General features: G+C 33.5%; 1 protein-coding gene across 1 annotated transcript; it reads right to left on the bottom strand.

Moving 5' to 3' along the window:
- Positions 1–1,257: 1,257 nt before the first annotated feature.
- On the bottom strand, positions 1,258–4,385 carry LOC137819350 (glycerol-3-phosphate 2-O-acyltransferase 6-like). Its single transcript, XM_068623161.1, has 2 exons — positions 3,704–4,385; positions 1,258–2,217 (listed from the first exon to the last, which is right to left on the bottom strand). Exons 1-2 carry the CDS (start codon positions 4,319–4,321, stop codon positions 1,354–1,356), a joined length of 1,482 nt encoding a protein of 493 aa, XP_068479262.1. The 5' UTR covers positions 4,322–4,385; the 3' UTR covers positions 1,258–1,353.
- Positions 4,386–13,234: the final 8,849 nt, after the last annotated feature.

Below are 13,234 nucleotides of genomic sequence, written 5' to 3'. Positions count from 1 at the left end.
GCCAGTTGAAGAACACGCCTCACTGTTAACACATGGATCATATTAACTATATACTATGCTTCTGTATATTTCATTGTTTCTGGTACCAGTTATTTATTTATATATGGACACTACTGCCAGCTTTCTATCTATTCTCGCAAACAAATTGGTGGCACCAAAGCAACAATGTCTTTAATTCTTGTACCTTATAATCATATACCTGTATGGTACTGGATTTGTCATTGTCATATAGCTATCATACATGGGTTGTAGCAAAGGGCTAATGATTTTTTTTAATCGGAAAAAAAAATAATTGAGGTATTTTAGAGATACTTCAACCTTATACAAAAACAAAGACGTTTTCCAACTTAAAATTTGTCTAGACGTCTTAAAAAGACTACGCAACGCAAAATCTACGACGTCTACATCGACTCCGTACTTAAGAAATAAAACAAGCATCACCTCTAACATTAAGAAATCATGCTCACTGCTTGGAGGGTAGTGGAGGATAAGATAGCGACTAAAGCGAATCTGGTGAGAAGAGGAATTAGTGTGACTAGTAGTTTTTGTGGTCTGTGTGGGGAGGAAGAGGAAACTACGTTCCATTTATTTTGTACATCCAGAGTTGCTTGACTAGTTTGGTCTAAATGTTCTGAGTGGTTGGGGTGGCTTCGATTGAGCATTGTGACCCAAAAATGCACTTTTCAAATTTTAAGATAAGTGGGATGATCAGATTTGGGGTTGTGTGTGGGTGGCGGTGGTAGCTGAATTGTGGAAACATAGAAATAAATCAATCTTCAATAGTAGCAGAGTAGATCACATTGAAATCTTTACTACGGTACAAGTGAAAGTCTGGTCATGGGTAAACTTCAAAGTCCGTGCAGGGTAAATTTTCCGTACTTCGATTGGTGTCTTAAGCCTTTGGTCTGTATGAGATCTGTTAGAAAAATTTAAATTGTTTTAAATTTAGATATGATTTTTTCTGTATTTGGAACGCTTCATGTTTATGCTTGTCTTCCTTACTTTCTTGTTTGGTTTGAGAGAGGAGTTTCATTGTTTGGTTTAAGTTGAGATTGATCTCTATTAGGGTTGAGGTATTCCCGAAACATTTATTGATTTGCTTTTTACCGATAAAAAAAAAAAAACCCTGGTCACCCGACCCTAGTCCCTCTAACACCAAAAGACTAATGATGTTCCACTATAAAAAAAAAAAAGTAAAACATTTTACGACTGAACTAGTTGTTTTTATCATAGTAACAATAATTACATAAGCTGTAATTCTTAAGAACAAAACATAATCAGTTTTTATTAATAATTTCAAGTGTTTGGGAACAATGAGACCAATGTAGAGATATGTTTTGTCTGTCTCAAATTTCAAGCATTCTTCTTTGGAATGGTTCCATCTGTTCCTGAAAGGATTGCATACTTGTCTTTTCTTGTTAAATTGGTGCACTCAAACCCCAAAGTACCTGCAAGAACCCTCTGAATATAATTTGCAACTTCAAAGGAAGATTTCCCTCCCTTGCAGGTGAGTTCTGCTGGCAACTGGTTCAAGAAAGTGATCTCATATGTTGGCATAGGATTCATGAACACAAAATAAGGGTCCAATAATTTGTACCCACGAACTGAGGTCCCAAAAAACACACTTTGCTTTGTGTTGATGGCAATTGGGACAATCCTATCAGTTAGCTCAGCAAAAAGAGCACTGAATCTCAAAAGGAATGGTTCTCTACAAGTGGTGCCTTCAGGGCAAATAACCAAGTCTCCTTCTTCAAGCAACTTCTTGATGTTGGCTGCATCTCTATCTCTCTCCCTTGAGAGTGCCACAGCTTTGATGGGTGAAATTATTTCATTGAATTTGCTTATGCTGTACGTGACACAGCTGATTTTCCTCCCTAGTGCAACAGCAGTAACCACAGGGTCTAAAACTGTGCGGTGGTTACACACAAATAGCACCCCACTTTGTCCTTTCTTTGAGGGTGGTGGAGGGGTACCCTTCCTAATGATCCTGATTCCTAAAAGCTTATAGTTGTACCAAGCAATTCTTTCTGGCAGAGGAATATTGAGGTAGACCCTTAGGATTGAGAGTACAAAGCCAATTGGCATCCATAGGAAGGTCAAGAGGGCCACTAAAGGAGTTGGCCTCTGAACTAGCCGACCCTCATGAAAAATAATTGGACTTAAAAGTTTGTTTCTTGGCAGTGGCTCACACTTCATCCTTGGAACCATATATCCTTCCTGTAGAACAAAATTAAATGAGTTTAAGGTTTAGACATCTTTCATTTTCACTGTCTTTTTGTTTGGATTTGGATCACATCATGTTTTTGCTATTCACCCTTTTGGATAGTATATATACTTCAATTTTTAGACAAATTTGAGTAATATAACTTTTAATTTTCTCCTTAATTATTCTATAAAAAATTCATCAAGTTCTTACCTTTGAGTTTTGTTAAGACTACAAAAGGAGATGTTTTTTAATCAGCTAAACAAAACTTAATCTTTAGATAGATATTAGTGATAGTTTCTATCTTGGTCTTTTTGTTTGTTATATTCTCCCAAACAAAACTACATAATAGGTTTTTTAATCAGTAAAACAAATTAATTTTCTAAAAAAATATTGGTGTATCCCAACATATATATATATATATAATGTAAAAAAATGGACATATATATATATATATATATTCAAACATTAAGTATAGTGATAGTTTCTAATATTTTTATTTACTAATAAAATGAAATACACGAGAAATAATTATTAACCTTGCATGAAACAAAATAGTAACACAGCTTAAGTTGTGCAAGTGGACTTAAAAGCATAAACATAAGCATCTCCAAAAGTGAAGCTGCAATAGGTGCGTTGACAAATAGACCATAGAAAGAAGGAGGACCACTTAGGGCTGTGAATACTGAGAAAGACTTGACTAAATTAATGGAGGAGTTTTATTATGCCACTGAGCAAATAAAAATATATTTATAAAAAAAATGCATATGTTTAGGTTGAGAACCACTTTAGCTGAAAAACGGTCGTGATTATTTAAGACTCTCACAAATCATAATATTGAGCAAAGAAACAACTCATATAACTCCTAGTCTCCTCTCTAAACATATTAAAGTCGAAAAGGACAGAAAATAAAAATATATGTAAAAAAAGTATAGCATTATACATAAAGATTTTCATATTGTTGAAAAAATAACAAAATCTAAGATATTAACTTTTTACAGGAAAAAATAACCAAAGCAAGTAAGTGTTTCATTAATAATATGAAAAATTACAATCACAGTCCTGTAATTAAATTAAACTATTTAATGTGTTTTTACAGACATAAATTGATTAAGAAATTTAGAAATAAAAAAATATTTAATAAAAAACTACTCTACAGTATTCTTCTTCAATTAAAATTAAGCTTTCACCATCACCATCACCATCACCATTTCCATCAATTTTTATTCACGAGCTATTAAGACAAAACTACTGCATGGCATTCTTCCTAATTAAATTTTGTTGTTGAGTTTCACATGCAAATATGGTTATTAAAGAGGTAATAGCTGTACTCTGTTTCACTGTCTCTCTTTCTCTCCTGGGGAGAATAAGAACCTTAGAAAGTTGGGACAACTGCGTATTTATGATCACAAGTAATCTTATTGTATATGACATTGGGAGTGTCTAGTTTTGAAGAAAGAAAGAGTATATTATATATATATATAGAAGGGTTAAACCAACCTTGCAAATGGACATGAAGTCAAAGTCGGTTACACGGTTTCCGAGTCCCACATCGGGCAAGTTCGATCCAAACTCCTTCACGATCACGTCTCTCTTGTGGTCACCAGCAAGCACACCGACTTGCTCGATGAACCCTGACATCCTCCCTGACGGTGTTACGTGGAGCTCTGTTCCAAGGACCTTATCTGCGCCCAGAAAGGTTTTGGCAAACGGTTCCACCATCACCCTGGGGCTGGCAGTGACAATGAAGCGCTTTCCAAAGGCGTTGAAAACATGCCACGTGTGAGGGTGCACATCCTCTGCGTAGAACCTGGAGAGCACTGACCGTGCCACCACCTCAACGTCCACGAGTTTGAGCCCCGCGAAGGTTACAAAGACTAAGGTTTTGGTGGCGGCGGTTTCGGAGATGACGAGGTTGGTGAAGTGGATAAAGGGAAGGAGGGTGAGGAGAGTGAGGGCTCTTAGGATGCTGCCGGCTTCGAGAGCGACGAGGAGGTAGTATGGGAAGGCACTGCGGGACAAGAGGAGAGTGCCGTCGAGGTCGGAGACAACTGTTTGGTTGGAACGGTGTTTGGTTGTGCATTGAGTTATTGAAGCGAAACGAGGAGTGATTCCCATGATAACCACAGTAGAGAGAGAGGGTATATGGGTGTTGTGTGGAGAAGATAGCTTCAAAATGTTAGGAGGGTGGTTTTTATAGGAAGGGAGAGTGTGGTTGGTTATGTTTGATCATTAATTTGGAGAAGCAAGTGTAATTAATGAATAAATAATTATTTTTATACAATGTATTATAGACATTAATTAATATTTTTTTTTTAAATTGTATTAGCATCATACCAGAATTATATAAAATCTAATGAATAATTTTTAAAACATGGACACTAACACTATTTAAAACACGTGTTAATTGTGCATTATAATTACTCATCTCTTTATAACACTAACTAATCATTTATACTCAATATTTTTTTTTTTAAATTGTAAACACTATTGAAGTTAGAGGTATTCTTAAGTATTGTAATTTTCAACATAGAATTTTTATTCTATGTAAAAAGCACTAAAAGAGATAGTTTTTAAATAAATAAATAAAAGTTCATCTATTAGCAATTTATGGAGGAAAAAGAAAGAGAGAGGTATAAGTGAAAAAAGATGATGTTATTGACAGCATACATTGAAGTGAATAATAAATAATAAGACAGGAGTATGTATGATTTCGAAATCACTCATGAGAGTTTGTCTTGAAGAGAGTGAGGACTTTTAGAAGGGTCCATGTGTGTGTTGAATTTTGTATGGGTGTTGTTCTGGCGTGCATGGTAGGGCAGTTGAGTAGTTGTGAGGAGGAGAGGTGTTTCATTTGAGTAGCTGGAACGCGCGTTTCATTCAATAACAGCCTACTTTTTAGTTCATTGACGCCGGCCTTAGAACCCAAGCCACGGCTTCCTTTTTTTTCTTTTTTTTATATGTCATTATTTCAAAGTCTACTATATGAGTGGTGATACTTTAATATCACTAAAATAGAAAATAGAAAAAACATTTACTTGACAGCTTAAAACAATAATATTTTAATTATATTTATTTTATTTTTTAATGTAAAAGCTTAATATATATTATTGTATTGTTAAAATTGCATTGTCAATTGGTTTATTTCTTTTTACGGTTGTTAAGTATTCTTACTCTTGTGCACAATTTAGAAATCAGTAAAATTTATGAAAAAGTTAAATTTAAAACTAAATACTCAGTAGACTAATTTGATTTTGAATTGAACTTATTAATCACTTGATTTTTATTGATTTTATTTAAATTAAGTCTTTCATCTAATATATTATTTTACATGATAAGTATTAACTTTATTCAAATATATTCCTATTGGAAGTGAATTCATATAATACTATGGCGAAAACGTCAAAATTCCTCCACGAGTAAGCTTTCAACTGGTCACCAAACAGAAAAAAAGGTTTATCTGAAAAAGACTATTTGATGCTTAAGTTAGTAAGAATACTAAAAATGATAATTTGTACGTTAAATGAGTATTTGTATCGAGTAATTTGTACTTTCTGAAGAGTTGCATTTATAAGTCTTTTGGATAGTAGCCATAAGGTTGACCTTACAGTAGCTATTATGACTTATAAGTAGTTACTTGGTCATTATAACTCATTGAATTGGTCGTTAACCCTTATGATGGACATTTATGGTAGTAAGAGCTTGGTTTATGAAATATTTATAGTTACTTCGAGCTAAGGGCATTCCCGATTTTGTGACAGGTAGGTACAGTAGTCCCCCATCTTGAAAGTCAAGGTGAGACTTAGGTGGGTTGATACCAAGGTATGAACGAGTTGACATGCTACCGAGCTCGAAGTCTATACTTGTGAGCTTAGTAGTCATCGAGATTGATGTTCCTCTTATTATCAATGTATACCTCCATAATATCTCCCAATAATTCGTGAAAGACTAGGTGCATGAGGCGTTGGTAGGTGGTCCCGACATTCTTCAACCTAAACGACATAACTTTATAACGAAAATTAGTTTTATTTGTCATGAAGGATATCTTCTCCTCGTATGACAGGTACATTATTATTTGATTATAACCTAAGTATGCATCTAGGGAACTAAGGAGTTCGTAACTTATCGTGTTATCCACTAACCAGTCTATACTAGGTAGAAATGTGTCTTTGGGGCAAATTTTGTTGAGGTTGGAGTATTCTACACACATTCTTCATTTTTCATTGACATTTTTAACCATGATGAGATTGGCTAGCACGTGGTGTACCTGATCTCTCGGATAAAAATCGACATTAAGGAGTTGGTCGGCTTCTTTATAACACCAAAACGAAAATAGAATAACATCAAAACAGTTCTTTATAACTTTTACTTAACAAAAATCAATTATAAGCCTGTTATAGGTTTTTTTTTTTCTTGATTTATTTCATTGTTTATTATGGGAATTAATATCTCGATTCCTTAAACTGTCTCCTTCTTTAAAAACATTATATTCACACCTTAATTCTAACGAATTACTGCTTAATCCATGTTCCCTTAACTCTTCTAAAAAAATATTAAAAGACACGTATTCAATTTTATGTTTGTTTTTAGATTAGTGAGGTTTTCAATTTCATCAATGTAAAATGTTTATTACGATTAAATTTTTTTATGGTCGAGTCAAGATTAGTTTGTTTATAAACTTATGGGGTGCTCACTCTTTTACATCCTAGAAAAAACCTCACACCCAACTACAGCGGACAAATCATAATCTGCATTTACCAAAAGAGCACTTTAAATTTCCCTTCCAGAAAACAAACATAAACAGCCGCCAGAAAGAAAATAATGTAGCCATGTGCCCTGTCTAGGCCTTTGCTCATACTGACAAAATATGTCTGGGTTTCAAGTGTAGTCAGACATAGTTGTTTCCACTTTTTGTATGTTCCCAACTTTCCTCAGCCATACCTCCAGTTCAGCACGATTGCACGCCACTTTTCTTCCACTCATATAAGCCTCCATCTACAGCTTCACAACACAAGCTTGTCAATTTTCTCAACAACTCGCCATAAAGGGTACCTACAATGTCCTTTAAACAAATCTTAGACTTACTTATTCTTTGTTTGTATCAGGATGGATTTGAAGAAAAGATGTGAGAAAAGGAAGATGATTTAGATTAAAGTAGTGAGAAGTTAAGAAAAATGAAAAGAAAGTTAAAGATTGTGAGTAATGTGATGGATGTAATTGATATTTTAAGCATATATTGATATTGAGATTCATAATCTCACTTTGTCATCAGGTTCAATGTATTCATTTAATAAAGTTGTACAAAAGTTCTTATTAGAGTAACCACATAGGTAAACATGAGGGATCATTTAATATCAACATGGATTCATAGTAGATTATTACCCAAGGATAATTAGTTATACTCTAAAAAACACACCTATAATCAATTATGGTGTAAGGATAATCGATTATCCTATGAAAAAACACAATGTGTTCATTCAACAAAGTTGTACAAAAATCCTTATTGGGGCACCACTTATGTAAAAATGGGTGATGCAAACTCGATCTTGAATCCTTGCTTGTTTCAAAGTTTATAATTTTCAATGGTTTCTATGGAGGCAATGTGTAAGCTATATGGAGGTATAGGTCATATTAGAATGGTGAATTTGAGGTGTGGAACACCAGTGCAAAAAGAGTGTTTAACAATGTCTATAGACGTTGGTTTAAGCGGGAGCGTCATCTAATAAAATATGGTGACAATTTTGAAATTAACATGATCATATAAACTACGGTTCAAAGTAAAGCCCTAATAATATGAATTGATTTAAGAATTACACATATTTTTGTAGGTTTCTCTTGGATTAGAAATTAAATTGACAATTATGATAACCACTCAGTGAGGATCGTTACTGGACATGAACCTAACCAAGTGGTTAAATAAATGTGAAGGTTTACTTCAAAGAAAAAAATAAAAAATACACATTCAAATTGGTCATGAATTTCGAAAATGAAAAGAATCAACAAGTAAAGAGATGTATAAAAGGAATTGAATAAGAAAAGATAGAAAAAAAAGAATACACTAATTACATGAAAAAAGTGAATCAAGTAGAGGTGGAATCATAGAGATATTCACGCATATATTGGAATGCATTTACCAATTCTTTCTCAGAGAACCATAGTGGTTGGGGCAACCTTTTCTGCATTTTGACAATAATTATAGAAAATTTTGTTTCATATATCACTTTAGGAAATTACTATTTAATATATGTTGCAGAAAATTATTTGTTGGCTCTTTGTGAAAGTGAACGGACAGGGGAGATTTAGAAGCTTTTGGATTCATGTGTTGAAATCTGTAGCAATTGTATTTTAGGCATTAGGAAGATTAATATTGGAACTTGTGGAAGAGATACTCCTTTTTTACTTTCAAAAATAGTGATGATTTAGTATTTATCTTTTTCTTTGGGTGATGCACGTGAGACATTGGACTAAGTTTCATTTGGAAAAGAAGAATAAGAATTTGTATATAATATATGAACTTTTCTATCTACTAATTCTGGTTCACATAATTTTATATAAAAAAAATCATACTTAGTAGTGTATGATTACATATACTTATATAGAAAATATTTAGTAGAGTTAGTTAGCAATTACAAAAAAATAATTATATCAATATAAATTTTAAATACTTTTTAATTCAAATATTCTATATATAAAAAACTCTAATTAATTAACATAATATCTATATTTTTTAAATAACTCAATAATTGAATTTATAAGACATGTTGTTAGGAGTTTTAAATCTAACTAAACAATAACATGACAATTCAATCCCTTGAAAAAATGGTTGAATGGGCTAATAAATTGACACAGGTAGAGATTTCCTTAGAATTTTAATTAACTTTGTGACAGATGCAAGTAATAATTACTTGTCTGTGTGATGTGTCAGTTTTCTCACGTTTTTTTTACATTTCAATCTGGCTAATAGATTTTTTTATATTTTTTACAGGTAGTAATCATTACTTTCAGTGACCACCTTTTTCATTCTTTCATTGCTTCATTTGACACTGTTCTCATAAATTGTAGTTTTAGCAGTGAACCAGTTAGATTCCACTTGAAATCTAATCAATACATAAAGGATGTTATTAGTGCTATATATGGACATTACCATGATATGAACTGTTAATATAATACAAGTTGTTCTCAATTTTGTAATATTTTGTATGGTTGATGTTTCTCTTAGAAGTCCATTTTATCCTAGGGATACGATGTGTCATTGGTGGCCATGGATCGTATGTGAGAACTTAAAACACAAAAAACCCAGGAAAAAGGAACGCAACAAAGGGACAATCTTAGTAGAAATGTAAAAACAAGATAGAGGCTAGTAGCAAGATAGCAATAAAAAAAAGAGATGGGTCTACTTATAGAATTTTTGAAGAAGTAAAGAGACTCAAAGAGTGAAGTTTTCTCTAAGAATGGAGAAGGGGGAAAGGAAGCAGGTTTTTCCATTTAAAGCCATTTGAAATAACACATGAGAGATGAACAAATATCGAAATCGCTAAGTCCAATGCGCTAAGCACAACGTTACACGTGAAGGGGTACTTCAGAAGGAGTGAAGTCTCGAAGCTATGTGATGTTATGAAGACTACTATAGATGTTATGTTTTGAAGACTCCTATGGAGATTTCTAGAACACTCTTGTAAGCCTTTTCGCCCTTTTCAACTTAAGGTTGGAGAGTTGTGTACCATCATGAACCAAGGGTCAACCAAAGGAGGGTAGGGCTAGTTCCTGATGACTCAAACCCATTCTAAGTAGGGCATGTAGAAAAGGAAGTGCACCTTACGATGAAACATCTAAACATGATTAAAGAGGTATAAGTCACCTTTTAGATGATGTAGTTGTCGAACTTAGGATGACCTCTTCAACAAATTTAGTGAGATTGACAAGGAGGACATTCTATTACCAAGAATTTAGGAACTTATGAAGTAAAACTAAATCCTTTGATTCTGGAATTTGTTTTTATGATATTTGAGTTCCTTGCTTCTCAAATATATTTTGCAGTACTTAAAATTAAAAATACCTAATGGGACTCTAAAGAGGATTTTCCTATAGATATTATACATCTTGAATTTAAAATAACACTTAAACTTTCTAAAGTTTGAACAAGAGTTGACATTTAATGCTTCTATACTTAATGTATTTTCCGGGTTATGTCGGTAAAATGATCGATATGATCTTAATCGGATATACACCCGATGTGAGGTAATCGGGAAAATGGTTGTTACGTTTTAGCAGATATCAGAGATTCTTTATCTTTTAGTTGTTAGAATGTATGGCCAAAACAAGAGGGGGTGAATTGTTTTTGCAAAATTTTCACAAAGATTGGAAGGAGAGTGAAAATATATGTAAAATCAATCAATTGATTTTCTGTTAAAATGGATGAATTATCAGGTTTACAGTTCTTTATGAAAAATGAACCAGTTGTTTTATCTAAACAACTGATTGTTTGTAGTAAAAAACAAAGAACAAAATATAAAACAGTGTATAAGAGTAGGAAAAAAGAGTTTCACATAGAGAGATTTATATTGGTTCACTCTTAACCAAGAGCTACATTGATACAAACCAAGTAGCTACAAAGATGATCACGGAAACAAAAGACAAGGCACAAGGTGAGCAGTCATCTCAACAAACAATTCAAGACCTCACGAAGGATCTCATGGACCTCACTAGAGAAGATGGACATAAACCGGAACACCAACTGTTCTTACTTTTGGTCTTCTCTAAAGATAGAATATGTTGTAAATAATTTGGGCTCACTTTAGGGATCCAAATAGCAAAGATGAGCTAAAATCAGGTGTCTTTAGCATAATAGGGGTGTACTTATCATTTTAGCTTGTTCCTAGCCCTTTAGGAAGGAAATTTGACTTAGTTTCTAGAAGGACAAACCTAAGATGTGGTTTGACTTAGTCAAACCCTAAGGCTGCCCCTTTTTAGTGTTTCTCATCCTACCCTTGTTTCTTGTTCTCCAAGGCTCCTTCACCTATAAATAAGAGGTCTCCCTCATTGTATTTTACAAGTTGAATTTGAATGAAGTAAAGAAACTCTGCTCAAATTGTGTGAGCTCTTAGTGAGGCTTATGTCCTCTTAGGTTTGAGGTTTTATCTTGAGTGATTGGGAAGCTCTCAAGTGGCGGCCAACACACTCATCTTGGAGCACATCACCCTCCAAGTGGCGTGACATTTCTCACCTACAATCATAAGTTTTCTCATTCCATTTTCCTTCCATTTCTCCATTCCATTTTATGTGTTTGTCTCTTAGTTTCTCTTCTTTGTTGCTCTTGGGTTTCACTCAAATCATGAGTATGGTGCATCATTTGGGAATGTCCACCATTGATGTTAACCTTGTGCCCATTTTCAATTCCGAAATTGCATATCATACTCACCATATCTTATTTTTCATCTTTGCCTTTGTGAAGTGGACCTTCACACTTACTTAACCTCTTGGTTAAGTTCGTGTCCAGTGGGAATCTTTCTTAGGTCCTCACCATTAATTGTTAAAATTCCAACCTTAAGTAAAAATGTCACCATAAATGAAAACATCTAAAAATCAACCCACATCATACATCGAGTCCTCAGCTAACCACTTAGAATTCACTATGCAATCAAAACTAGATTACAAAACACACATCAAGAATGTTGATCTTGAACTCCTCAAGAACACACAACACTTCTTGGAAACACCACAGTTTCCGTAACCACTTTTTGAAATTGTCTTACACACAAACACAGTATTCAAAAAAGAAAATAGAATATACATGGGCTTTACAAAGGAGTATAACAAAGAATAGAAAACCCAATTCCTACTTCACACACAAGCAATGATCCAAAAGCTCTTGATCTTCTCTTGAAAACATTTTTGATAAACCTCTCTTTCTTAGACTTTTGAAAAGATCACATAACAGTCTTTATATAGTCTTTAAGAAGTGGTTAAAACTGTTAGATCATTAATTGGAAGCAGTTAGAACCATTTAAACACAATTTGGAATTCATAACAGTTGATTGATTTTAAAAAGAACTAATTGAATTCTTTTTCTGTTAAAGATTTCACATAAAACAACCAGTTCTTTATTCTTTTATCGAAATAACCGATTGTTTTTGTCTCACAAAAAAGATAAAAGAAAACCAAGATTTTCCAAAACCTTTGAAAAACACTAAGTGCAATTCAATTGATTGTCACGACAAAACTGGATGAAATATTTGTTGTAGTCACCAGACTTTGAACAACAACTTTTTCAACTGATTGAAAGCTCGAAGCAGCTAACTAAAATTCACACAACATTTTAGAAAACACTTCTTTCAAAAGAGAATAAGAATCAAGTGAATTTTAATCAATACTAGATGTGAATTGACAACTCAAAATTTACTAAATAACACACACAAACACAACAATAGATTCTTCAAGTCTTCAAAGCACATTTGAAAGCATCAAGGCACTTTGTTCAACATTAATTACATGGAGATAAGGAAAAATTAATGAAATATTGATTGATAAAGATTTTTTATTCAGATGACTTTTATTCCTTATAAACTCATAAATTAATGCATGAAGATAAAAGATATAATTTTTGTTATTTAAATCTGTTGTGATATTATTCTAAATATAAAAGATATAATTATTATTATTTAAATTTGTTGTGATATTATTCTGATGAAAAACTCTACAAATAGAGGATGATCCTTGTTCTCGAACTAGGTTGGGGACTGGGAGAACTATTGCCTTCGAACGTCACTCGGTCGGTCGTGCTTCGCTTCCTCCTTCGGTCCTTCTTTCTGGATGACTCCTCAGGCGGGTGGTGTACCTGCAGATGACACTCCAACGCTCAAGTCAGTGGGGTATCGTATTCGGCTGGCTGGAATACTGTAGATAATGACGTACCTTGTTCCTTGGAATGCATGATATTTATATTACCTTGATGGGCCCTCGCTGTTGGGCCGGATTAGGGGGTTGTTTAGCAATCAGGGTTGGATTAGACCGTTTCCTAACCATGGGTTAACC

This window comes from Phaseolus vulgaris, chromosome 10 (genome assembly GCF_000499845.2).
Source record: "Phaseolus vulgaris cultivar G19833 chromosome 10, P. vulgaris v2.0, whole genome shotgun sequence".
Classification (NCBI taxonomy): Eukaryota; Viridiplantae; Streptophyta; class Magnoliopsida; order Fabales; family Fabaceae; genus Phaseolus; species Phaseolus vulgaris.
Note: the sequence above shows the minus strand (reverse complement) of the source record. Positions and strands in the feature narration are given on the sequence as shown.

Coding starts and splice junctions, on each gene's coding strand:
- LOC137819350 (XM_068623161.1), bottom strand. CDS start 4,321: ATGGGAATCACTCCTCGTTTCGCTTCAATAACTCAATGCACAACCAAA. Junction 2,218..3,703: donor ACTTCATGTCCATTTGCAAG/GTTGGTTTAACC, acceptor TTTGTTCTACAG/GAAGGATATATGGTTCCAAG.